Here is a 26,854-nt window from a genome sequence, read left to right as displayed (position 1 = left end):
CAGTGGTAAAGAATCTGTCTGCCAATGCAGGAGACACCAGTTCGATCCCTGATCTGGGAAGATGGCACATGCGCGGCGGAGCAGTTAAGCCTGTGTACCACAGCTACTGAGCGTGAGTGCTGCAACCACTGAAGCAGTAAGTGTTCAACTATTCACTCAGTACTCTCCACAGTAGAGTGAGCAACTAAGCCCGTGCACTCTAGAGCCCATACACAGGAACAAGAGAAGCCACTGCAATGAGAAGCCCGAACATTGCAACGAAGAGCATCTCCTGCCCACTGCAACTAGAGAAAGCCTGCACAGCAACGAAGACCCAGCACAGCCAAAAATTAAATAAATAAAATTATGAAAAAAATACTATTTGCAGTCAAAATGTTTTGTTTTGGATAAACATGCATCATTATTCACTTGAAAACTAAGTGTATCCACTAAAAAAATTAAAAGTCCAAATTATAAGAGGTGTAGCTTGATTTACTGTGTTTACTATTGACCAAAATTTAAAATTCTAGCTTCCTGAAATAAATATTTCATGAGTTATTTATTCTTAGGAAGGAGCACTTCAGGAACAACCTATAGATAAGGATTGGGTTTCAATTTCTCTTTATCCCTATAATGTTCTCTTCTTTTATGATAAAATATAAATATGCAATGAAAATCCCCTTGAATAAGCTCCTTTCTTGGTTTCCTTGCCTAATGAACTACAGTAGGTAAATTACAAAAGCCAACCAAATTGTGGTTCTTTCCTACTTCACAGGTTTCTAAGACATTTTATAATTTATATCACAGAAATAAAAAAGAAAATCTTCAATGAATTCTTCTTAATTATAGAGAACTTAAGAAAAGGAAATAAACACAATGTTACACCTTGACTGAGTGCTGAAAGTCAACAAATTGAGCTCATTAAAAAAATGGCCTTAGGAATGTCCCAGCCCTTTATAAGAACACATGATGACAATATCCATATGATGTTCCCAATATCAGTAGGAAGATTTCCAGTCTGTTCTTTGGTCTATATAGCCTGCTAACAGATGAATTTAAAAACAGAATAGAGTATGCAGTTGATTCTTATATATTGACCTTCAACCTTCTTAAATTCATCTATTTCATTTCAAGATGGGTTTATTCAGGAATTGGCAAGAATTACAATTTGAGGGACTTCCCTGGTGGTCCAGTGGTTAAGAATCTGCTTGCCAGTGCAGGGGACATGGGTTTGATCCCTGGTCTGCAAAGATTCCACATGCCACAGGGCAACTAAGCCCATACACCACAACTACTGAGCCTGTGCCCTGGAGCCCATGCTCTACAACAAGCGAAGCCACTGCAACGAGAAGCCCACGCTCCGCAACCAGAGAAAGCCCACGTGCAGCAATGAAGACCCAGTGCGGCCAAAACAATAAATAGATTGGTTAATTTTTAAAAAAGAAGAATTAACAATTTGGGCTAGGCAGTCTGTAGAACCACAGGCAAGTCTGGAGGAAAAAGGAGAGAAAACTCTTCTACAGAGGAGAAGGGGGAGTTGGGAGGAGCTATTTTAAACAGAATCCATTGGAGGAAACTGGGAATTCAAGATATAATGACTTTTCATTGGCTGAGTTGTGACAATCTCTGATTGAGTAGGCCATTGCCTAGCAGGGAGAAATTCTGCCTTCCTTTTGCCAGGTAGTGAGGTAGTAACCTTCTTCCTGTATTGGAGATGCAAAGGTACAGTGCCTTTCTGTTGGGTCTGCAGTTGACAGTGGAATGGTAGGACGTGAGAGTTTACCCCTCTGGCCTCCCAACTCCATTTTAAATGAGGGTTCTGTTTATTAACTTTCACAGCATGATTTCTAATGGATGTGTAGTTCTCCATGGTACATTTGCCTTAGAAATGCCTAATGAAAGCACAGCTGCCCTCAGCCACAGTTCAGAGATGAGATACAAGTAAGAAAATTTATGACTACCACTTATTAAAATGTGTATCTGAAACCATGCCAAGTGCTTTATGTACATCCTACATGAAGTGGTACTATTTTTATCCCCATTTAACAATGAGAGTCAACGGTGTACTGGTAAATGTTTTATAACCACTCTCTAAGAAAAAGGTCCTGATTCATGGCATTTTCCAACTTCCGTGGTATAAATATTCCCACTATGGCCAGTTTCAAGCTATCAGCAAGGTATCACTGAGCACAGAGTTGGGAAGAGATGAATAGTGGCACACCATTATATAGTTTTTCCACTGTACAGAAACAATAGACAAAAATAACTGTAATAGAATAGAAAATAGTAAAATGTAATAAAATAATGAAGTCATGAGTTTAAGTATTTATTATGGTTGTCTAGAGCTTCCCCCGGAGAAGGCAATGGCACCCCAACCCAGCACTCTTGCCTGGAAAATCCCATGGATGGAGGAGCCTGGTAGGCTGCAGTCCATGGGGTCGCGAAGAGTCAGACATGACTGAGCGACTTCACTTTCACTTTTCACTTTCATGCATTGGAGAAGGAAATGGCAACCCACTCCAGTGTTCTTGTCTGGAGAATCCCAGGGACAGGGGAGCCTGGTGGGCTGCCATCTATGGGGTCGCACAAAGTCGGACATGACTGAAGTTACTTAGCAGCAGCAGCAGGGCTTCCCTGGTGGCTCCGATGGTAAAGCAATCTGCCTGCAATGCAGGAGACAAGGTTCTATCTCTGGGTTAGGAATATCCCCTGGAGAATTGAATGGCTACCCACTCTTGTATTCTTGCCTAGAGAAGTCAATGGACAGAGGAGCCTGGTGGGCTACAGTTCATGTGGTTGCAACGAGTCAGACTCGACTAACACTTTAACTTTTTACTATGGTTGTCTAATGTAAGTTATTTGTAACTTTTTATAATTTAAATTTTGATAATAGCTGTGTTTAATAACCCACTTGTCAAATTTCTGTAATTTTGACAATTGGCTCTCACCACTGGAATGAGATTAAGTCACTTGCACAGCCACTAGACTTCAAATGTCATCCTCTCAGTTCAAGGACCATTTTGCCTTATCTGTTGATGCCCGTTGTAAGTCACATAATGATTAGTCCATGTGGAGAATCACATAGCAATAGATTAAATGGGGGCGGTGTGTTTAATAATACAACATAATACATTCTATGGCAGTGGTGTGGTGTGCACACTGAGAAAAAATGAGTCAGTTCTATCTTGGGAAATTAGGTGTTTTAAAGGGAAGGTAACACTTAAGCAAGGATCAGCAATGACTGCTGACATGAAATATAGACAACGTGACATTGTGTGTTTCCTGATGGAAGGACCACTCTCTTATAGTTATGCCAAAAAAGCAAAACTCAAATAATCTGTATTTGATTTACTACCAACAATCTACTACCAATTTAGAGAAAATTAGAAGATAAAGCAACATATAAAACTATCCTATGGGACTGAATCAACAAAATCTAGACTATAAGAAAACCACAGGACAAATAATCTTGTTTCTCCCATAAATAAATAGCAAGAAAAATATGCATAGAGCTTATTGGGAACTTGATTTAAATAAATTGTAAATAAATTCTCCAACTAGACAGCTGGGAAAATATGAACACCAACTAAATATTTTATGATACTAGGAAAATATTGTTAGTTTACTAGTTGCAGTTAAATTTTGTTAGTTTATTAGTAAACTGTTAGTTTATTAGTTACAGTTAAATTTTATGAAAAAAGTTCCTATCTTTCAGTTCAGTTCAGTTCAGTCGCTCAGTCGTGTCTGACTCTTTGTGACCCCATGAATCACAGCACGCCAGGCCTCCCTGTCCATCACCAACTCCTGGAGTTCACTGAGACTCACGTCCATCGAGTCAGTGATGCCATCCAGCCATTTCATCCTCTGTCGTCCCCTTCTCCTCCTGCCCCCAATCCCTCCCTGCATCAGGGTCTTTTCCAATGAGTCAACTCTTCGCATGAGGTGGCCAAAGTACTGGAGTTTCAGCTTTAGTATCATTCCTTCCAAAGAAATCCCAGGACTGATCTCCTTCAGAATGGACTGGTTGGATCTCCTTGCAGTCCAAGGGACTCTGAAGAATCTTCTCCAACACCACAATTCAAAAGCATCAGTTCTTTGGCGCTCAGCTTTCTTCACAGTCCAACTCTCACATCCATACATGACCACTGGAAAAACCATAGCCTTGACTAGATGGACCTTTGTTGGCAAAGTAGTGTCTCTGCTTTTCAATATGCTATCTAGGTTGGTCATAACTTTCCTTCCAAGGAGTAAGTGTCTTTTAATTTCATGGCTGCAATCACCATCTGCAGGGATTTTGAAGCCCCAAAAAAGTAAAGTCTAACACTGTTTCCACTGTTTCCCCATCTATTTCCCATGAAGTGATGGGACCGGATGCCATCATCTTAGTTTTGTGAATGTTGAGCTTTAAGCCAACTTTTTCACTCTCCTTTTTCACTTTCATCAAGAGGCTTTTTAGTTCCTCTTCACTTTCTGCCATAAGGGTGGTGTCATCTGCATATCTGAGGTTACTGATATTTCTCCCAGCAATCTTGATTCCAGCTTGTGTTTCTTCCAGTCCAGAGTTCCTCATGATGTATTCTGCATATAAGTTAAATAAGCAGGGTGACAATATACAGCCTTGATGTACTCCTTTTCCTATTTGGAACCAGTCTGTTGTTCCATGTCCTATCTTTAGAGGTACATATTGAAATATTTACATAGATGAAGTGATAAGATATCCAAGATCTTTTCAAACTTCTATCAGGATATTTATGTTCAACTGATCTTTGATTGCCAAGGCAATTAAATGGGAGAAAGAATAGCCTTTTCAACAGTGTGGGGACAACTGGATATCCACATGCAAAAGAATGAAGCTGGACTCCTACCTCATACCATACACAAGAATTTACCCAAAAGAGACCACGAACCTAAGACCTAAATGTAAGAGCTAAAACTATAAAATTTGTAAAAGAATACATGGAGTAAATCTCTGTAGCCTTAAGTTAGACAATGTTTTCTTAGATATGATGCCAAAAACACAAGCAATAAAAGAACAAAATGGATCAACTGGACTCCATCAAAAGCAAAAATTTCTGTGCTGCCAAAAACTATCAGGTGAAAAGACAACCCACCAAATGGGAGAAAAGATTTGCAAATCATATCTCTGATAAAGGACTTATATCTAGAACATACACAGAATGTTTGCAACTCAACAATAAAAAGACATTTAAATATAGGCAAAGAATTTGAATCTTCATTTCTCCAAAGAAAATATACAAATATCCAATAAGCACATGGAAAAATACCCAGTACTATTAGTCATTAAGGAAAATATATTAATAAATCAAAACCACAATGAAATACCACTTCAAATCCACTAGAATGGCTATTAAAAAAACAATACACATTGGCAGGAATGCAGAGAAATTTAAACTGTCATATATTGCTGGTGGGAATGTTAAACAGTACAGTCACTCTGGAAAACAGCTTGGCAATTCCTCAAAATGTTAAACACAGAGTGGACTTCCCTGGCAATCCAGTGGTCAAGACTCTGTGCTCCCATGCAGGAGGCACAAGTTTGATTCCTGGTCACGGAACTAAGATCCCACGTTTTACTTGAAATGGCCAAAAAAATAAAAATAAACATACAGTTGCCATCAGTTCAGTTCAGTTCAGTCGCTCAGTCGTGTCCAACTCATTGCAACCCCATGAAATGCAGCACGCCAGCCCTCCCTGTCCATCACCAGCTCCCGGAGTTTACTCAAACTCATGTCCATTGAGTCAGTGATGCCATCCAGCCATCTCATCCTCTGTCATCCCCTTCTCCTCCTGCCCCCAATCCCTCCCAGCATCAGGGTCTTTTCCAATGAGTCAACTCTTCACATGAGGTGGCCAAAGTATTGGAGCTTCAGCCTCAGCATCAGTCCTTCCAATGAACACCCAGGATGCCATACGACTCAGCAATTCCACCGCAAGGTAGAGAAGTGAACACATATGTCCACACAGAAACGTGTACACAAATGTTCATAGCGGTGTTATTCATGATGCCAAAAAAGTGGAAACAACCCAAATATCCATCAACTTATCCATGAATAAGTAAAATGTAGTTATCCATACATTGGAATATTATTCAGCAATAAAAGTAATGAAGTACTGAAACATCCTGCAACGTGGGGGAACCTTGAAACCTAATGCCAAGTGAAAGAAGCCAGTCATATTAGACCACACATTTTATTATTCCATTTGTATGAAAATGTAGAGAAACAACAAATTTATAGAGCCAGGAAGTAGACGCAATTGTTTACAGATGGAGGAGGACTGGGGAAAGGGACAGACTGCTAATGGTTAGCAATGTCTTTTAGGGAAGGATGATTTGTTTGAAAATTAGATCATGGTGATGGTGGCACAGTATGGTGACTATACTAAAAACACTGAAATTGTACACTTTAAATGGGTGAATTGTATAGTATGTGAATTATGTCTCAATAAAGCTATTTTTTAGAAATTTGATAAGGAGGAGAAATAAATATGATCAGCCACGGACTGGTAAACATGGACAGCGCCTCCCCTCTCCGAGTTGGGGGAGGCTCCCGCTGGGCCCCGCCGGGCGTCCGGCAGAGGAGTACAGGGGGATTCATAATACTATTATCTCTAGTTTACAGTTAAAATTTTCTGGGGACTTTCCTGGCGGTTAAGACGTTGCCTTCCAACGCAGGGGGTGCAATTTTGATCCCTGGCGGGGGGAACTGAGATTCTACATGCTGTGCAACCAAAAAACCAAAACCTAAAACAGAAGCACTATTGTAACAAATTTAATAAAGGATTTAAAAATGGTGCCCATCAAAAAAATCTTAAAAAAAAAAAAATTTTCTGAAAGCAAAATTGGATACACCATTTCCTAGACTTCTCAGAGGTGCTTAGCCAGATGTTCTCTGTCCTTTCGGAGTTCATGGGCTCAGAGAAGTTCATCAGTCCTTTTAGATGGGGTGGAGTAGAGTTGTTTTACACATAACCCAAGCTGCTGCTGCCCACTTTCACCATCTTTCTACTCCACTGACCACTCTGCCCACTTACGGGCAGCTTGGCCAGCCTCTGCCACAGCCTGGCCTCTGGGCCAACAGTGGGCCTCTGCCAGGGCCAACCCCCCTTCCCAGCCTCCTCCTCCAAATACCTGACCTCTGGTATGTCCTTTCTACTTGTCACCATCCACCTTGTCGGAGGGGGAACCCATAGCAGAGCAGCTGGGACCCCAGTCAACCAGCTCTTGCCTCCTCCCCTCAGACCTCTCTGTCTCCCACACAGACTCTCCCGGAGGGTGAAACTCAGGCGCAGCCTCACACACCATCCAGGCCCCTGGCTCTCGCTTCCAGACCCCACACCCACTTTGGCCTCTCTGTGAGTATCCTCCTCCCTCCAGGTGCTTCTCTGCATTCCGTGCTGCCAGCTGCCTTCCAGCCATCTCAGCCCAGGGACAGATCTGAGAGAAGCTGAGTTCCTTCCCACATGACTCTTGAGCCCTAAACAAATGAAGGGATGTATATGTTTGGGCACACTGAGGTCCCTGGAGATCTGCCAATGGTTAAAAAGCACTAGAAAGGTTCTGGAACATTCTACAACATTTAGAGGGTGGGCAACCAGGTAGCAACCAGTTAGGTAGCTCTGCTTGATGTCTCACACCTGTGCAGTCTCAGATTCAGCCCAAATCCAGAGTGACTTCGGTACGAAATACAAAGGGAGGAAAGACATCAGAGGAGGAACTGAAGACAGGCTGCAACAGCAGAGTCAGAGAGGAGGAAGGGCCAGACGACAAGTGGCAGAAGCAGAATCGCCAGGACTTGGTGACCAGTTGGTTATAAGGATTAAGAAGAGTTCCAGGTGAGGGGAACCAGGTGAAAGGTGATGGCCTTAGTTAGGATAGAAAATAAAAGAGGACCAAATTCAAGTGTGATTGTTGAAATGGAATGCCTGTGAATCACTCTGGCGGGTAGCAGGGCTTAGCTGGAGACCAGGTCTAGAGCTGAAGTGAACCAGGAATGGTGTGATGTGGCATCTACATAAGGGCTCAGAGGGCTCTCTCAGGGATAGGGTGGCCCTATGGTCCGACCCTGCTTTACACTTGCCATCCTGGTTTATGCCTATTGTTCCTGTTAGCACTTCTTTCACTCTCAAAAGTGTCCCAGTCTGGATGAAAACTATCTTCCAGTCAGAGCTCTGTTTCTTTCCTGCTCTGTGACCTTAGAAACAAAGCATTTCTGCTCTTGGCATCTCCCGTTTCTTTCCTCTGCAAAAGATGGAGATTGAACAGTGATGCGAAATGTCCCTTCCGGCTGAGAAGTTGTGTCCATTTTATCTGGTGCCATCTCTCTTGGGGTTCAGGTCACCATATGTGGGATGTCAGTCATCTCCAAAGAGAAGGTTTGTGTGTATGTATTGGGGGGCGGGGTACCCAGGCTGAGGACTAGCGTCCATGGAGCCCTTTCAGCACCAGCCTGTGTCTATGCTGGAGTCATCTGGCTCACAGGACTGGTGACAATCGGTGAGAAAGGGCTGGGCACTTGGAAAGGGCTCTTTGGTGAGGGCAGAGGGGTGGTATTAGGCTTAGGTGACTACCTGGGAAGGCAGTGGGACTTGTAGTCAAGTGAAAGTGAAAGTTGCTCAGTCTTGTCCGACTCTTTGTGACCCCATAGACTATACAGTCCATGGAATTCTCCAGGCCAGAATACTGGAGTGGGTAGCCTTTCCTTTCTCCAAAGGATCTTCCCAACCCAGGGACTGAACCCAGGTCTCCCCCATTGCAGGTGGATTCTTTACCAGCTGAGTCATAAGGGAAGCCCAAGAATACTGGAGTGGGTATCCTATCCCTTCTCCAGTGGATCTTCCCCACCCAGGAATCGAACCGGGGTCTCCTGGATTTCAGGTGGATTCTTTACCAACTGAGTTATCAGGGAAGCCACTTGTAGTCAAACCTGGCTTCAAATCGAGCGGCCACTTGACCTCTCTGAGTCTCAGTTTGCTCATCAGTAAAATGGAGTTAATAAGGCGGCCGTACCAGGATGTGTGAATCTGGAGATGATAGGAGTGTTGGAGGCAGCAACCACCTTGGAGGTGATACGAGTCTGGGATCGCAGCGGCTGAACTATGGGCAGAAGATTTAGGAAGCGAAGCCAGGACCCGGAGCGGGACGGGGAGGCGATTCCCGGAGGCCGGGGGGCACCTGCGGGCTCGGACTGGCTCTGCTCGTGGCAGGGAAGCGGGGATCCCAACACGCTGGCCGGGGAAGCAGAGCCCGACCCCGCAGATGCCGCTTCGCGTCCTCGATTACCCTCCGGGCGCCCGCCTGGGGTCGCCGGTCCCCGCCTGTCACCTGGACGCTCGGGGAGGGGGCGAGGGAACCCGGCGGGCGGGGAGGCGGGACTTGGAGGCCGGGAGGTGGGGCGAGGGGCGGGTGGCGGGGGCCCGCGCCCCGCGGGGAGGCCGGCCACGTGACGCCCGCAGCCCCGGGCCGGGCGGCCAGGCGGGGAGCGCCGCGGCGGCCCCAGGAGGTGGCGGCGGGCGCGGGAGCCCGGGCCGCACCGGACCGGTCGTCGGGGCCCCGGGACGGCGACCCTGGGGCTCCCATGCCATGGAGAAGCTGGCGGCCGGGCTGGCCGGCCTGCGCTGGAGCATGGGCGCCTTCCCGCTGGACCTCATCGTCAGCCGCTGCCGCTTGCCCACGCTCGCCTGCCTCGGGCCAGGTACCGGGGATGCTGGGGAGAGGGGCCGCGGGGGGCTCTCCCGGCAGGTGCCAGCGGGGCCGTGAGGATGCGGCCCCTGCCCTCCCGCTCCTCCGCGCGGACCTCGCTCTGTTCCCGGCGCGCCTCCCCGGAGACCCGGGGTCCAGAAAGCGAGGGGATGCCTCCTCCCGGGCCCCGCGGACGGGCACAGGGACAGAAACCTGGGACAGGGACTGGAGCCGGGCCCCGGAGAGAGCTCTCCGGCCTCGCTGGACCCCGGAGCCTGGCGGAGCCACCCAGCCCGCCCCGTCGGTGCACCCCCTTCTCTTGGCGCCCTCGGACCCCCGTCCAGGCCGCGCCCCCCTCCATCTCTTTGTCTCTGGCCTCTCACCTCGATCCTCCCGCATCCCTGGGCCTCGGACTCTTGTCTTCACACTGCCGCCGCCTCCCACCCCCACCCCAGCCCTCTTGGGACTCTTCTCAAACCCTCGTTTCGCGGCCTGGGGGTGGTGGGCAGCCTCCGCCCCCGCGGACTGGCAGGCCACCTCTGGGCCTGAAGGAGCGAGTCATCCCTCCGGGCGCGCCCCCAAGCCCCCCACCCCCGGCCCTTCCCACGTCTTGCTCCACTTCTCCTTGGGGCCCCGGGGGGCCAGGTTGCTCTGCTGATGCTTGGGGGGCCGAGAGGGGTGCCCGGAGGCTGCCCAGAGCAAGGGGACCGTTTCAGGAAAAGGGGGCCGCTTGGCTGGGGGAGGGGCGGGAGCCGGGGCTGGCAGCCAGGCCGGGGGTTTTGTGTGTGAGAAGAATAGGGGTTTGGCCCGCGTTGGCACACTCGCTTCCCTGAATGCTAATGCGGCCCGCGGCTTCAGGCTCGTCTCCTCTCCGCTGGGGCCAGCAGCCTCTCCGCCGACCCGCGGCGGCCCGGAGCGGGTACAGCGAGTGTCAGCGTGTCCAGGAGCGGGCTCCGTGAAGCATCTATGCCTGGGCCGTCGGGTAGGGGTGCCTGGCGGTCCGGTGTCTTGTCGCCCATCATCAGCGTGTGATGCCGATGTCAACAGCAAAGCCGTGTGTGTGTCTGGGTGTGAATGGAATATGCTGGTCCTAGGTCGTGCCTGGCCACTTTCCCATACATCCTAGTTGGCATCTTCCCCTCCTGGGGGTCTCTTTTGAGGACAGGCAAGCCTCCTTTGGGCTCCCCTGACCTCTGGCCCGTTGTCTTGTCTCCTGCTGTGCACCCGTTACAATGGTCAGTTTATTGTCCTCCTACTGGGCTGCGGGCTCCTTGAGGTAGGGCATCCTGCCTAACAAAGATTATGGAAGGATTGAATGAATAAATGAAAGCATGAGCAACTGGTGTAATGGCCCAGCCATCTGTCTGTGACAGTGGTGGCTATGGCTGTGGTCACCTTTTGTTATCAAAATTGTGAGTTGTGAATACGTGATCAAAAGTATGTCTTGGCCCGTGCATTAGTGTGACTGTGAGACTGAGTTGCGTCATAGGGGTGACAAGCCCCTATCGCTGTGATCCAGGTGGCTGTGCTGACTCCACTGTTGGTGACCTTGATCCATGGTTGGAGTGTGTCCTGTGTGGCTGTGGCCTGCATCCCTTGGAAAGGCAGGCGGGGGCTTAAGAGAGCTCTAAGAGGAGGTTACGGAGTAGGAGAACTTTCTCTGCTCCAGGTGAGGAGTTGAGAAGAAAGCCCCACACTCCCAACCAGATATACACATATACGTGGTGAGAGCCAGGCCCTCCCTGAAGGTCCTGAACACATCTCTGCCCCCCCACTCCTCTCCCCCCATCAAATGCACACACTTCAGGGAGTCCCCAGCCATCAGAGTAAACCATTTCCCATTTGGTTGGGTGGCAGAAATTTATTAAGTTGTGTTGGAGGGAGCGTCCCCCACCCCCACCCTACCCACCAGCTGCATCCAGGAAACGGCTCCAAGGCCTCCTGGAAGCTGGGCCAGCCTCCTGCTCTCCTGGAAACTGTTGCTGGGGTTGGAGCCTCTGGGGCCCCGGCCCCTCCTAACACCTTTGCCCCAGTGCAGCTTCCCCCAGGACTATCCTCCTCCGCTTCTAAATCCACCCCCACCCCCGCCCTGCTCTGGCCTTCATCACTGTGTCCCACAAACTGGGAGGTGAAGGGCTCTGAGAAGGAATGCCAAGAAGCAGCTTCTCTGAGGTGGGGCCAGAGGGTATCTGAGACCCCAAAGGTTCCCTCTCCTTTGGGGTCCCTTGGATGAAGGAGCCTGTCTGTGGCAGTGGGAGAGAAGGAAGGGGCTGCCCAAGGGAGCCGTGAATCAGCTCCTCTAAGCCCCGCCATTCTCCTGACCCAAGTGACCCACAGCTCTGGACTCCACAATGGACAACCCCTTCTCAGCCCTCTCTGGGCCCCCAGCAAGGCGGGGGCGAGGAGCTGACTGGCCCAGGAGCTGATTCGCGGCTGAGAATTCTGCGGGTGTGAGTTGTGGTTCTGAGGTCCAGCCCAAGTGTCTGCTGCTCAGCACTGTCTCCCATCCTCCCTCCTGCCCCTCCCCCCCCCCCCAACTAGTTTGCTGCCCCTTCTGTGAGAGCTCAGACTGCCTCCATTCAGTGCCTCAAACTGGGCCCGCATCCTCTGTTCACATCTCTCCCCACCTCCTGCCCCCTGGGCCTCAGGGCTCCTGGAGGGAGGAGCCCCTGGCTCCAGCACACGGACTGGGACAGCAGGCAGTCCAGTCGAAGGATAAATGCAGGATGGAGGCAGCGTTGGTTTCTGAGGCCCCATCGGAAGCCTGAGCCCTGAGAGACGGGGCCTGATTCAGCCCCAAGCTCACAGCTGGCAGCCCCCATCCCTGGAGCATTGCTGGCCCGGACAGGGATCGTGGAGAGCTGTCCTCGGGCGGTGTCTCGGTGAGGAGGTCACCCTGTCTCTCTGCCCCTCCTGATGTTCTCTTTTCTCTCCTCCCTCCTCTGTCCGCCTGCCCCCTCCCAGGGGAGTATGCTGAGGGCGTCAGTGAGCGAGACATCCTGCTCATTCATTCCTGCCGCCAGTGGACCACGGTGACAGCCCACACCCTGGAGGAGGGCCACTACGTCATCGGGCCCAAGATTGACATCCCCCTGCAGTACCCAGGTGTGCCCAGGGACAGATGGCACAGAGCCAGTGGGGGCTGTAGGCAGGGGGATGGGTGCAGGAAGTCTTGGGCACTGGATGCTGGTGACTGGCTTTTCTTTAGAGCTGCAGGGATGAGCGAGGGCATGGCTGATGAGTGGGGGCGGGGCGGGGGTGGTGGTGACTAAAGTCAGGGTTAGAGTTAGGGTCCAGTGGTTTTCATACTGGTCTGTGAAGCCCCGGGTTTCTGGTTGCAAACCTTTGATTCCCATTTTAAAGTAGATTTGAAACTAATGATTAAAAAAATCCACACCCTCATACCACTACAAGTCAAACCTTAAACCCCGACTAGAGACATTTGGTGTGTACCACAATCTGCCTCATTAACCCTTTTTGTACAGACCCTCAAAGAAAATATCTCCTGCCGGGATTCTTTCAGTATTGCGCAACCCAAAGACATAGAAACAAAGGGATGCCCAGGCTGATTATATGGCTGCATCTGCTAGCCTTAATCCTGTTTTTCCGATGCTTGTGTTAAATTTATTGTTTTCATTGATTGACTTTTTTTTTTTAAGTCTTCATTGAATTTGTTACAATATTGCTTATGTTTCATGTTTTGATTTTTTGGCACCAAGGCATGTGAGATCTAAGTTCCCCATCAGGGATCAAACCAACACCCCCTGCATTGGAAGGCAAAGTCTTAACCACTGTGCCACCAGGGAAGTCCCCATTGATTGACTCTTAAGTGAATGCTAAAATTTAAAACTTTTAATAAAATTATGCTTGAGACCAGGGCTTCCCTGGTGGCTCAGTGGTAAAGAACCCAACTGCCAGTGTAGGAGACCTAGGAGACTTGAGTTCGGTCCCTGGGTCAGGAAGATCCCCTGAAGAAGGAAATGGCAACCCACTCCAGTACTCTTGCCTGGGAAACCCCAGGGACAGAGGAGCTTGGGGGTGCAAAGAGTTGGACACAACTTAGCAATTAAACAACAATGAATATTTACTTTTATCTATTTTATATGTGATGCTGATGTCCTAAAGATTTTGTTTGAAGAAAGGATTCTGCTTCTAAAAAAAGAAGCCCTTTCATTTTACGCAGGATGGAACAGAGGCCTAGGAAGGGAAATGACTTGCCCAGGGTCACACAGAAGAGCAAGGGCTAGCACCCAGGCATCTCGATCTTTGGGCTGGTGCTGGCTGCCACATCAGGGATGCAGGGTTGTTGTTCCCTGAATGAGAAGGGTGCAAGACTGGTCGCCGTCAGCCCAGAGATGCCCCTATGCAAACCCAGGAGCCCACAGCTCCTGTGTATCAACATGTGCTGCTTTCCAGACACTGGGCAGAGCTTTGTCACCATCACAGCCTCACAGCAACCCTGTGAGGAAGTCTTACAGAGCTCCAGGAGTTAGGAGTTAGATCAGTTCTGTGTTTAACTGCTACCCACCCCGAAACAGGGCTTCCCTGGTGGCTCAGATAGTGAAGAATCCGCCTGCAATGTGGGAGACCTGGTTTCGATCCCTGGGTTGGGAAGATCCCCTGGAGAAGGGAATGGCAACCTACTCCAGTACTGTTGCCTGGAGAATTCCATGGACAGAAGAGCCTGGCGGCTACAGTCCATGGGGTTGCAAAGGGTCAAACATGACAGAGCAATTTTTACTTTCACCCTGCAACAAAGGTTGGAATCCTTGAAGCTGGGAAGGCTCCCAGCAGCTTCCTCACAGGTCTGCTGTTCCCCCTCTGGCCCTGCCTGGTTCTCCCCTGAGTCAGTGGGACAGGACCAAACCCTTTAGAGGGCTTCCGCTTTTTACAGCACCCCGTGAACTTGTAGTTCCCACACCCCTGTAGTCCCCACACCCCATTTTGAAGATGAGGAAACTCAAGTATCTTTCTGACCTAGGGTTCTGTCCTGGGGCCCCCGGGAAGGCCTGCCCAAGCTAGAAACTTCCCAGCCTGGGTATTTGGCATTGGTCCAGGGAAAAGTCCCAGGTCATCTCATTGGGACAAAAAAGCAAAGACTGGGGGACTTCCCTGGTGCTCCAGTGGTTAAGACTCTGCCCTTCCACTGCAGTGGCCGCGGGTTCCATCCCTGGTCGGGGAATAAGACCCCGCTGCCAATAAAAACCAAAACAAATCAGGGAAACCGAGATCCAGAGTCTCCTAGGGAACTGTAGGTCCACGGGGCTCCTGGCTCTTTCCCCCCATCGCTTTGGGTGGCCTCTTGACTGTGTATGGTGGTGATCATGGGGTGACAGCTGGCTAGCCGAGGTTTCGCATCCCTGACCCATCTTTCCGGTGGGCTGCTTGCGCCCCGCCTGGTTGTGGGGCGGGGGTAGGGAGGCCGAAGCCCCCCTAGGAGGGGAAGGGGGAGGGGCCGCCGGCAGGTTTACGAGGAAGCTCTGAGTGCACAGCCCGACGCTGGTTCCTCCTAATGAATTAGTAATAGCGCGGGCTGGCTGGCGGGCGGGCGGGGGCGGAGGCTGCGGACCTCGGAGAGAGCCGCCGCGGTGGGCCGGGTGGGGTGGGGTAAGGAGCGGGGAGGAGCGCTCAGGGCGGTGCCTGGTCCCGAGTCGGGTAGGGGGCGCTGCTGGGGACCCGGGTCTCCAGGCCAAGGTTCACCCCCGGGGGAGGCAGGGAGACCGGCCTTCTCTGGGACCCCGCGGAGCACCGCGTGAGCCAAGTTGTATGCTTCCATTTTACCGATAGGAAAACTGAAGCCTATAGCGATTAAATAATTTGCTCAAGACCATACAGGTGGCAGGTGGCACCAGGTCTGTCCGACTGTCAAGTCTGTGCATTTACCCACCATTCTTTAAGGAGCATCTGCTCTGGGTCAGGTGCTGGCAGGGAGCGGTGACAAACAAGACCCAGCTGGAAGGGACGGTCAGGACCGCGATTATGTGCTTTGGGAGTCTCGGGCAGGGAGGAGGGGCAGGCCAGGGTGGGGCAGGTCCCTAGAGCCGCGGGGGTCGGGGGGGAAGACCTCTTGTCTCTTGTAGGGGGAAGGCAGGAGAGGAAGCTGCCCCCAGTGGGGCCGCAGAGGGAGGAGAAGGCTTCCAGGGGCCAAAGCATCACTCCCCAGAGGTCTTCTTTCCTTCCTCCCGGCAGTGATGACCGGTGCTGGGCTCAGGCTGCGGCGGAGGGGGTGGTGCTGGCTACCATGGTTACATTGATCTTCCCTGCCACATCCTCCCCCGGCTCTAGCCCTGACTTGGCTCCAGCTCTCCCCACAGCGGGCAGTGGGCATTTCTCCCTGCCTGGCTGCTTGGAATTGGTGGTGGGGGTGGGGGTGGTGGTAGTTGTGTGTGGATATGGGGGCGGCGACTGGATGAGGGAAGGGGGCCACTCTTGGATGGTGGCAGACCTGTGATTCCTGACCTGCTCGGTCCCCTCCCCAGGGTATCCCTGCTGCCCTCTAGGGCTGTGGCTCATCTGAGGCCTCTTTCCACCAGGGTCTCAGAGTAGTTGGAGCAGGGTGTGGGGTAGGGATGGGATGCATTCCCTCTGGCTTTCTCTGGGCATTTCCCCCTCTCTTGATTCTCCCTTTTCCTGCTTTTAGATGTTGACGCTGCAGGCGCTGCTCTGGGCTCTCTGCTCTGCACACCCTGCATTAGTACAGGTGTCTCTATCTGGGTTCTGGTTGGGCTTTGAACCCACCACAACCCCCATGTTGTATATACAATGCTGTGTGTGTTCCTGCTAGGAGTACACTGTGGGATTTCTCTGGGAAGGGGGTCCCCGATGGGTTGGGATCCTTTTTTCTTCCTTTTCCCTGAGCTATCTGGCCTGCCCCACAGCTGACACTGCCTCCTGTGGGCCGGTGATCTTCCATTACTTCTGACTACACTTCCCCAAGCCCTGCACCCACATGCTCACCTGCCTGCCCTAGGAGCACCACCTGCAGGGCCTCATTTGGCTTCCCCAGTTTGGCCCATGCTTCTGATAGCTTACGGTGCACGGTGTTGGATTCATGATCTCTGAAGAAGATTTAGCTTTGGAACTAGGGACCAGGCTTGATCACTCAAGAGCTTTTGTGTAGCAGAGTTTTATTAAAGTATGACAAGGGACAGAGAAAGCTTCTGACATAGACATCAGGAGTTATGTAAATTAGTTATTATAATAAATCAAAAGCTTGTCTCAAGGTTGTAAAGCTCTTACTAGACCCACTCCCAGAATTTACATTTTAAGATAACAGGATTAGCCAGAAGGTTTTCAGGAAGGAGAAACTGTCCTCAAGCAGGATACATTGTTGTCATATAATCCTTCAGTTCAGTCAGTTCAGTCGCTCAGTCGTGTCTGACTCTTTGTGACCCCATGAATCCCAGCACGCCAGGCCTCCCTGTCCATCACCAACTCCCGGAATTCACTCAGACTCACTTCCATCGAGTCAGTGATGCCATCCAGCCATTTCATCCTCTGTCGTCCCCTTCTCCTCCTGCCCCGAATCCCTCGCACCATCAGAGTCTTTTCCAATGAGTCAACTCTTCGCATGAGGTGGCCAAAGTACTGGAGTTTCAGCTTCAGCATCATTCCTTCCAAAGAAATCCCAGGGCTGATCTCCTTCAGAATGGACTGGTTGGATCTCCTTGCAGTCCAAGGGACTCTCAAGAGTCTTCTCCAACACCACAGTTCAAAAACATCCATTCTTCGGCGCTCAGCTTTCTTCACAGTCCAACTCTCACATCCATACATGACCACAGGAAAAACCATAGCCTTGACTAGATGGACTTTTGTTGGCAAAGTAATGTCTCTGCTTTTGAATATGCTATCTAGGTTGGTCATAACTTTCCTTCCAAGGAGTAAGCGTCTTTTAATTTCATGGCTGCAGTCACCATTGCAGTGATTTTGGAGCCCCGAAAAATAAAGTCTGACACTGTTTCCACTGTTTTCCCATCTCTTTCCCATGAAGTGATGGGACCAGATGCCATGATCTTCGTTTTTGAATGTTGAGTTTTAAGCCAACTTTTTCACTCTCCACTTTCACCTTCAGCAAGAGGCTTTTTAGTTCCTCTTCACTTTCTGCCATAAGGGTGGTGTCATCTGCATATCTGAGGTTATTGATATTTCTCTCGGCAATCTTGATTCCGGGAAGAAGCTTGTGCTTCTTCCAGCCCAGTGTTTCTCATGATGTATTCTGCATATAAGTTATATAAGCAGGGTGACAATATACAGCCTTGATGTACTCCTTTTCCTATTCGGAACCAGTCTGTTGTTCCATGTCCAGTTCTAACTGTTGCTTCCTGACCTGTATATAGGTTTCTCAAGAGGCAGGTCAGGTGGTCTCTCTTTCAGAAGTTTCCACAGATTATTGTGATCCACACATTCAAAGGCTTTGGCATAGTCAATAAAGCAGAAATAGATGTTTTTCTGGAACTCTCTTTTTCGATGATCCAGCGGATGTTGGCAATTTGATTTCTGGTTCCTCTGCCTTTTCTAAAACCAGCTTGAACATCTGGAAGTTCATGGTTCACGTACTGCTGAAGCCTGGCTTGGAGAATTTTGAGCATTACTTTACTAGCGTGTGAGATGAGTGCAATTGTGCAGTAGTTTGAGCATTCTTTGGCATTGCCTTTCTTTGGGATTGGAGTGAAAACTGACCTTTTCCAGTCCTGTGGCCACTGCTGAGTTTTCCAAATTTGTTCCTTAGTACAGAGTTTAAACTGAGTTGTTTGTTGTATAATCATCAGTTCTTAAAGGAAAGAACGTTTTATGTGACTAAGGAATGTAGAAGAAAAAAATAAAAGTTTGTCCTTTTCTCCTCCTTGAGATCCCCAGATCCCTCTCTCCTTGGGGACCCCCAGATTTCTTATCAACCTGCGTAGGAATTGACTCTCTCACTCCCCACTGGTTCCTTCCAGGGTCCCAGTTTTGGTTAACAGCTCTGCTGTCTCCATTTCTGACCAGGCTGGTAGCTGCAACCCCTTCCTCCCTCGCCACTCGGCAGTCACCACAGTCTGATGAGGCTCCCTGCTGGAACCTGTACCCCTTGTTCTGTTTGTTTTTTGCTTTCCTCTCAGCTGATGCCCCTGCTCTTTTCCAGAACTCGTTACTGGGTTATTTACCTAAGTGTCCCTGTTATCTTTATAGAGTTCACCTTTGATCTTGGTCTTTCTTTGCTCAGAACACTTCAGTGGGTTTCATTCTTATGGAATAAAGTCCTACCATATGGCATTCAGAGCTCTTCATAGCCCAGTTGCTGTCTGCTCTACCCGTCATCACCCCCCTCAAATCCTACTCTCCAGGCACTCACCATGGTGGCAGGCAGTTTGCTTCTGTGACCATGTGTCTTGACTCATGCCGTTTCTTTTGTGTGGAATGTTCACTCTGTAAAATTCATTCTTATGATCCCCCCACACGGCCAGGCAGATTTCCCCCAACTTGGTGGTCTCCTCGTCTTTTGTTGAGTCTGTTGTGGCCATCCTGCCATCCCGTCACACCCTGCTGTCACATACTGGATCTGGATTTGATATCTTGAGGGCAGATCATATCTTACCCACATCTGCCCCCCTCATTGGGCCTAGGCTAGTGTCTGGCACACAGTAGGTGCTCTATAAATGCTTGTGGAATATAAATGCTTGTGGAATGAATAAATGATAGGCAGCAACCACCAGAAACCCTGCACAAGTTAGAGTCATCTTGTCTTCTCTCAGCCTATACAAGACTCTCTTCCTCCTGTGTAAGGCCTAAAAAGAGGCCTGGTTCACAGCCTGTCTTTGTGCTCATGTAAGTGGGCACATGGGGCTTCCCAGGTGACTCAGTAGTAAAAAATCTGCTTGCTAATACAGGAGACACGGATTCCATCCCTGGGTCAGGCAGATCCCCTGGAGGAGGGCGTGGCCACCCACTCCAGTGTTCTTGCCTGGGAAATCCCATGGACAGAGGCACCTGGTGGGCTACAGTCCCTGGGGTTGCAGAAGAGGTGGGGACGACTTAGCAACTAAACAACAACAAGGTGGGCACATAAAAGGTATGTGGCCAGTGAGGTCAGTTAACACAGAGGGGTGTCAGCATTACAGATTAGCATCATTCTTTAAAGCCCATGTCTTCTGGGGGCTTCTGCTGAGCCAGTGGAAACACAGCCTTGGACTGCAGATCGGGAAGACCTCATCTGAGGGAGGCAGCTTGCTGGGCTCAGATCTGAGGCCTCTGGGACAGTGGCGCTGGATGTTGGATCACAGCAGGGTTTGGGAACAGATCAGGAGTCAGAGTGGCTCTCCTTGGGCCTCCAAAGCCTGGGGCTGGGCCCTGGTTTGCCCATTGCATCAGTGTGGGTTAGCAATCTAAAGCTAACACAGGAGGCCAGATTCAGACAGGGCCTGCAAACATCTGCTCCAGCTTCTTTAGATGAGGATTCAAAATCCCTGAGAGGGGAAGGGATTTGTCTGGGTCACAGCAAATCAGAGTTGGGCTGGGACCAAGCTAGGCATCGGCATCCCCACTGCCACACTAATGTTGGTGTCAAGTGTTTGGGTACCAGTTTGCCCTTGAGTTTCTCTAGGCAGACAGCTGCTGGCCTTGTCACACACCCACAAACTCTCCACTGGGTAAGGGCTGTGCTCTATTTGCTATGAATATGTGCTCACCTCCCTGCTGAGTCTTGAACCAGCTGACCAGCTTCCACTAGTGCAAACCTGCCCTTCTGCCCACCTGAGTTCCAGAGGGACTGGCTGAGATGAGGGGCGAAAGATGTGGGGAACATGAGGCCTCTCAGGATGCAGGCTAGGCTTCCTAGCAAGCAGGCCCACCCTACAGCCTGCGTTCTGTCCTTTGCAGGGAAGTTCAAGCTCCTGGAGCAGGCCCGGGATGTTCGGGAGCCAGTGAGGTACTTCAGCAGTGTGGAGGAGGTGGCCAGCGTCTTTCCTGATCGCATCTTTGTGATGGAAGCCATCACTTTCAGTGTCAAGGTCAGTCCTTTCTGCACTGGGCCTGGTGCCCCCAGGTTTCATTATTCTCAGGGGCAAGCCTGACCCTGGATGGAGGGTTCCCGCTAGGTTCTGTGAGGTAGAAGTGTCACAGTGTGGCTTCTGGCAGCCTCCTGAAAGTCTTTGGCTAGGTGTATGAACTTTCTGGAACTGGGCCCAAGAACTTCCTGCAAAAGGTGGGGAAGCAGGAAGTGTGTGTGGAGGTATGTGTGTGGAGGTTCATGCCTTGACTTGGAGATCTTTCAGGGCAGCCATCCTAGCATCTACTGGTGGAGGTGGTGGCTGTGGAGTGCAAACAGTCCCCCACTTAATGTACAGATAGCTCTTTACTATTTACAAACCCCTTTCTTATCCATCAATTCATTCCTCTTCAGAGTAGTCTTGTTGAATAGGTGGAGGATTATTATTGCCCAATTGTAAAAAAATGATACAAGCGTTGCTGTATGTTGAATATTTTCAAAGTATTTCAGTATACGTAAAGTCTACCTGGTGGCTCAGATGGTAATGAATCTGTGTGCAATGTGGGAGACCCAGTCCTATCCCTGGAGAAGGAAATGACAACCCACTCCAGTATTCTTGCCTGGGAAATCCCATGGACAGAGGAGCCTGGCAGGCTACAGTCCATGGAGTCACAGAGTCAGACATGGCTGAGCGATTAACACTTACTTTATAGTCTATTTAATCCTTACAGCAATTCTTACAGCAAATAAAATAATTACCTTTCCAAGAGGTAACTCTGAGGCTGCACCACCGTGACCACGTGGCCTCTACAGAATGCAGGCCCTCAGTCCAGTGCTCTTGATCTTGGGAAAGCCCCAAAAGAAGGGTTGCCCTCCTGGGTCCCCGGACTGGCTTTCCCCCGCCTGGGGCTAAGGCCTCCCTCTGTTTCTGGGTTCCCCAGGTGGTGTCAGGGGAGTTCAGCGAGGATAGCGAGGTGTACAACTTCACGCTGCACGCGGGTGACGAGCTCACTCTCATGGGGCAGGCGGAGATCCTGTGTGCCAAGACCACCAAGGAGCGCTCGCGCTTCACGACCCTGCTGCGCAAGTTGGGCCGGGCCGGAGCGCTGGCCGGGGTGGGCGGCGGCGGCGGCCCGGGGGGCGCGGGGGCCGCGGGGGCCGCGGGTGGCGGCGGGGGCGCCAGGCCCATCAAAGGCAAGATGCCCTGCCTCATCTGCATGAACCACCGCACCAACGAGAGCCTGAGCCTGCCCTTCCAGTGCCAGGGCCGCTTCAGCACGCGCAGCCCGCTGGAGCTGCAGATGCAGGAGGGCGAGCACACGGTGCGCGCCATTATCGAGCGCGTGCGGCTCCCGGTGAACGTGCTGGTGCCCAGCCGCCCACCCCGCAACCCCTACGACCTGCACCCGGTGCGGGAGGGCCACTGCTACAAGCTGGTCAGCATCATCTCCAAAACAGTGGTGCTGGGGCTGGCGCTGCGCCGCGAGGGACCGGCGCCGCTGCACTTCCTGCTGCTCACCAACACGCCGCGCTTCGCGTTGCCGCAGGGCCTCCTGGCCGGGGACCCGCGCGTCGAGCGCCTGGTGCGCGACAGCGCCTCCTACTGTCGCGAGCGCTTCGACCCGGACGAGTACTCGACCGCCGTGCGCGAGGCGCCCGCCGAGCTGGCCGACGACTGCGCCAGCCCGCGCCGCGCGCGCCTCTGCTTGCCCGCGCCCCCGCGCGCCCTCGTGCCCGCCCGCGCCCCCGGCCCCGGCCCACCAGGCGACGGCGACCAGGAGTACGTGATCCCCGACTGGGCCGGCGGGCTCGAGCCCGCCGCGCCGCCCGCAGAGATCCCCTACGAGGAGCTGTGGACGCACCAGGCAGCCGAGGGCCTAGTCGAGGGCAGGACCCGGCCGCTCCCGGGGCCCGACCTCATCTCCTTCGGAGCCGCCGGGCCGCCCCGCCTGGAGCCCGAGGCGGCGCCGCCTCCCGTGCCTCCCAAATCCGAGGCGGTGAGTGGATGCGGTGGAGACGAAGAGGGTGGGAGGCCGGTCGCTGAGCTCTGCGGGCCCGGCCTTCCGGGGAGGTGGCCAGCCACGGGGCAGGGTTTGGGTTTGGAAAGCTCGTTCTCCTGGGCCCCTGCCTTGGCATCTCGGGCTCCAGCCCCCGAGGTGTGCGACAGAGGGTGGCCAGAGGTGGGGAGGGGGGAGAAAAAAAAGAGGAAAGAGACGCAGGCGCTTTTGTAGGAAGGGGTACCATGGCCTTGGGAGTTGTAGGACAAAGACCAGCAGGTCCCTAGCCGCATAGAGTATGGGATGAGCCTAGAACAGCGTTACCCAGAAGGTTTCACAGAACAAAGGCTCCATTAAGTTGTCTGGTGAAAAGAAGGGTCTAGGGTGAACAAAGTTTAGAAAATACAGCCTGATTCCCAGCTCTCCCCATCCTCACTTTGGAGCCACAGAGTATCTGTTATAATAAAGGCTTCGAGAAGTCCTGCAGGTCAGAAACCCATTCATCTGGGTTTAACACAGAAGTTTCCAACAGAACTTGTCCACAGACTATATACAGCACCTATTAATATCCCATGGAGTCCACTTTGAGTGTTTGACCGATAAGAAAGGGATCCAGATGGCAGATACTTTTCCTTCCCTTCTTCTCATTACACCTTTGTCTTCTTTCTCTCCTTTTCCTTGAGGAAGGAATATGTCTACTTGTTGTTTTGTCTACTTCTCTGTTTCTTCTTACATTCACGATGGATTTTGAAGGCCGCACGAGACAGTTGTGCGTGTTGTGGACTCTCGATGAGTCTGACAGGCTGGAGATGATGAGAAGGGGTGGGGTGGGTGGCTGAGTAGCAAGGCCGGCTTTTGGCAAAGTGGGTCAGTCGCAGGCACCCCCCTTGCCCAGCTGCCTGGAGGCGGGGGTGGCATCTTGGCCCTATGCTTGCAGGTGAAGGAGGAGTGCCGCCTGCTCAACGCCCCTCCTGTGCCCCCGCGGGGTGGCAGTGGCCGGCTCTCGGGTAGCCCCCCAGTACCCCCACGCTTCCCTAAGCTGCAGCCCGTCCACTCCCCCAGCTCCAGCCTCTCCTACTACTCCTCTGGCCTCCAGGATGGGTGAGCCCCTCCCTTCCTTCTCTGGGTCCCGGGCGCCTCAGGTGGATGGAAGCAGGGGAGGGGGCCAGGGAGAGGGCGGGGAAGGGAGCCAGTGTGAGGAAGAGGAAGACTGCAGACCCTGGGGTTTGGAGGGTGCATATTGCTGAGCCGAACCTGAGGGAGGGGCCCTTGGGGTCTGGGGCTTCCTGCCTCAGTTGGCTGCTTACCTAAATGATGATGACTGCATGGGAGTGTGGCTCTCTTTCCTTCCAGACTGAGATCTGCTGCAGGATGGAGTACTCCTTGCCGTTGAAAATTTTCTATGTAGTTCAGTTTAGTTTTTCCTGGAGTGCAGGTTGCCGGAGGGAAGAATAGAGCAATCTCAGAGGGCCTCAGGCCTTGGGGGCTGGGAGATGGACGGGCCAGCATGGCTGGGATCTCTGTGACCCAGCGGGATGGTGGTTTGTGGTGGCACATGTGTGTGCCTGTCACGTTCCCCTCTTGCTCTGCTTACCCGTCTGTCTGTGTCTGTCTTTCTGTCTGCAGGGCGGGGTCCCGAAGTGGCAGTGGCTCGCCGTCACCCGATGCCTACTCCCTCTATTGCTACCCCTGCACCTGGGGAGACTGCAAGGTGGGCGAGTCCTCCAGCCGTCCACCCCCGGGCCCCCTGCCCTCGACCACGCAGCCCAGCCAGGCCTCCCGGGCCCTTGTGGAGCCCCTGAGTAGTCGAGCTTCCTCCCTCCTGGGGGCCGACACCCCCGCCAAGACCTACCACAGCTGCCCACCTCCATTCAAGCCCTCCCACCCCCAGAAACGCTTTGCTCCGTTTGGAGCTCTTAACCCCTTTTCCGGGCCTGTCTACCCCACGGGCCCTTCAGCAGCCTCCTCTTCTGGGCCTGCAGTTCCCTCAGGTCCCCTGGCTACCTCCAGCCCCGCTTACTCCCCAGGCCTGGGCTCTCCAGGCCAGGCCTACTCGGCAGCTTCCGCCTCCTCCTGTCCCACCTCCTCGTCTTCCTCCTCTGAGTGGCAGGAACCCTCCCTGGAGCCCTTCGACCCCTTTGAGCTGGGCCGGGGCAGTTCTCCAGAGCCTGAGCTGCTGCGCTGTCAGGAGCCCAGAGCCGTGGGGGCACCTGGGCCTGGCCTCTCGCCACTTGGACCCCCCAAGGCCTTTGAGCCCGAAGGCTTGGTGTTGCGGCAGGGTCCCGCCCCACTGTCACCGGTGGCCCCGCAGGGCCCTGAGGCTGGTGGAGCGCGACTCCTTCTCACCCAGGGGCGCCTCGAAGGGCCTCCTGCCAGTCCCCGGGATGGGGCCACGGCTTGGGGAGGCCGAGAAGCCACCTCCTGGCAGCCCCCCGCTGACCTCTCTGCACTCTCCCTGGAGGAGGTCTCCCGAAGTCTGCGTTTCATTGGGCTCTCAGAGGACGTGGTCAGCTTCTTTGCCCGAGAGCGCATAGACGGCAGCATCTTCGTGCAGCTCAGTGAGGACATCCTGGCAGATGACTTCCGCCTGACCAAGCTGCAGGTCAAGAAGATCATGCAGTTCATCAAAGGCTGGCGGCCCAAGATCTGACCTTCCGGCTTGGGGCCGCTTGACTGGAATTTTGGCCCGGAAGCTCCCCTGGGGGGCCAGCCCTGGCTTTGCAGGGGGACAGCCCTCCCCGAGGTGGGGCCTGCCGCCGGGAGAATCTCTGCCAGGACTGCAGCTGCTCAGCAGTCACAGAGAGTGAATCCAGGGGAGGCGTGCTGGAAAACGGCGTCGTCTCGGCCAGACGCCTGCATGCCTCTTGCCTCTGAGTGTGCAGAGTACGTGGGGGAGAGGCTGAAGGCACCAGCGAACAGGGTGCCCAGGGCTGTGATTCCCATGGGGCAGCCAGAAGCTGGCTTTTGTGGTGACCTAACAGCTCCCTCCGTCCTGCTGTGGAGCTCCCCTGACAGCTTGCACTCAGTCCACAGCCTGTAGGTGCAGGCTGGAGACGAGGGAAGACAACGGCCCACCACTGAAGCACAGATTCCCCAAGTGCCCGCTGTCCTCTGTGGACTCTGCTCCAAGCTGCCTCAGAGTTGGGAGGGCGAATTTCTGTATCTCTGGGATGCCCTCTTTACCCCCTGTCCCCCCCGCTCTACCATGTGCTGGGTCCCTGGCCCCAAACACAGGTGTATCGCGTACAAGCCTGAGCCGCCGTGCCGCAGAGCTCCACCTGTGGGCTCTGGTTCTCGGGTGATGCCTTTGGAAGGCCACAGCCCTGCCCTTGACCCACTTACCTGGTGAGGGAGGCATTTGCTCCCCATGTTTTCAGCACTCTGGCCTCTGCCCCGATCTCATTGCATCTAGCCGTCCGTCCTGCCTGTTGGGTTCAGTCTGTGATGACTCTGTTTCTGTGGAAGGGCAGCTGCACCCTGATTCCAAGGTGGGTGGCCTTCAATCACTCCCACTGGTCTCCTGCCCCATCCCGTGACTCCTGCAAACACCTGGTGTCCTTCCCTGGCTGTCACTGGTGCAGGTGGCTTGGGAGAACCTACTTTTATCCTCCTGGAGCTGAGCCCTCCTACGCTTGTTCATCTGCATCTGAGCAGGTCTTTGCGCCCTGAATCCCGAGCATGGCCATCTGCTGGCACTCAGAGCAGGTTGGCTGTCATGTCCAACCACCCATCCCCCGAGCTCTTTGTCTCACTTACCAGAAACACACTAATTCTCCTAATGTCAGGCCCAGGGGTGTCAGCCTTCTCGTCTGCCTTATCTAGATATTTATTTCCTCTGTTTTTCTATCTTAAGAGTAGAGAAGCCGTGCCAGTACTCATGCCCTGAGCAGGCTGTCTCAGCACGGAGGGAAGTCAGAGTAGAGCACAGAGACTGGGATGCTGAGACGTTGGGTTTCCTTGCCGACCACTTAGTGAGTCCTCGAGGGCTAGTGAAATAAATGCTAGACCACTGAAGAGTAGTGTGCGTGGAACTGTGTTCTTTCAGAAGGCCGTGGGGACCGACTGGCATGATGCCTGTGCCCTTGGGCAGGGGAGGAGCCTGGAAATGGTTACGCATATGGCCCACTTGTTCCTCAGAGGCAGCTGATAGAGCGGCCCTCGTTCCTTTTTGAAAACCCCTCACCTGTCCCAAAACTGTAAGAACCTTCAATTCCC

General features: G+C 52.4%; 1 protein-coding gene and 1 long non-coding RNA gene across 2 annotated transcripts in view; one reads left to right on the top strand and one right to left on the bottom strand.

Moving 5' to 3' along the window:
* Nucleotides 1-10,243, bottom strand: part of LOC132346607 (uncharacterized) — a 37,605-nt gene extending 27,362 nt beyond the window's left edge. The window contains exon 1 of the long non-coding RNA XR_009496498.1: nucleotides 10,063-10,243. This is a non-coding gene — a long non-coding RNA (uncharacterized lncRNA). The remainder of the gene's footprint in view (nucleotides 1-10,062) is intronic.
* GAREM2 (GRB2 associated regulator of MAPK1 subtype 2) lies at nucleotides 9,500-26,653 on the top strand. Its single transcript, XM_024999488.2, has 6 exons — nucleotides 9,500-9,692; nucleotides 12,644-12,784; nucleotides 20,534-20,664; nucleotides 21,584-22,639; nucleotides 23,577-23,740; nucleotides 24,266-26,653. Exons 1-6 carry the CDS (start codon nucleotides 9,581-9,583, stop codon nucleotides 25,287-25,289), a joined length of 2,628 nt encoding a protein of 875 aa, XP_024855256.1. The 5' UTR covers nucleotides 9,500-9,580; the 3' UTR covers nucleotides 25,290-26,653.
* Nucleotides 26,654-26,854: the final 201 nt, after the last annotated feature.

This window comes from Bos taurus, chromosome 11, assembly GCF_002263795.3.
Source record: "Bos taurus isolate L1 Dominette 01449 registration number 42190680 breed Hereford chromosome 11, ARS-UCD2.0, whole genome shotgun sequence".
Classification (NCBI taxonomy): Eukaryota; Metazoa; Chordata; class Mammalia; order Artiodactyla; family Bovidae; genus Bos; species Bos taurus.
This window is presented reverse-complemented; position numbering and strand designations above follow the sequence as displayed.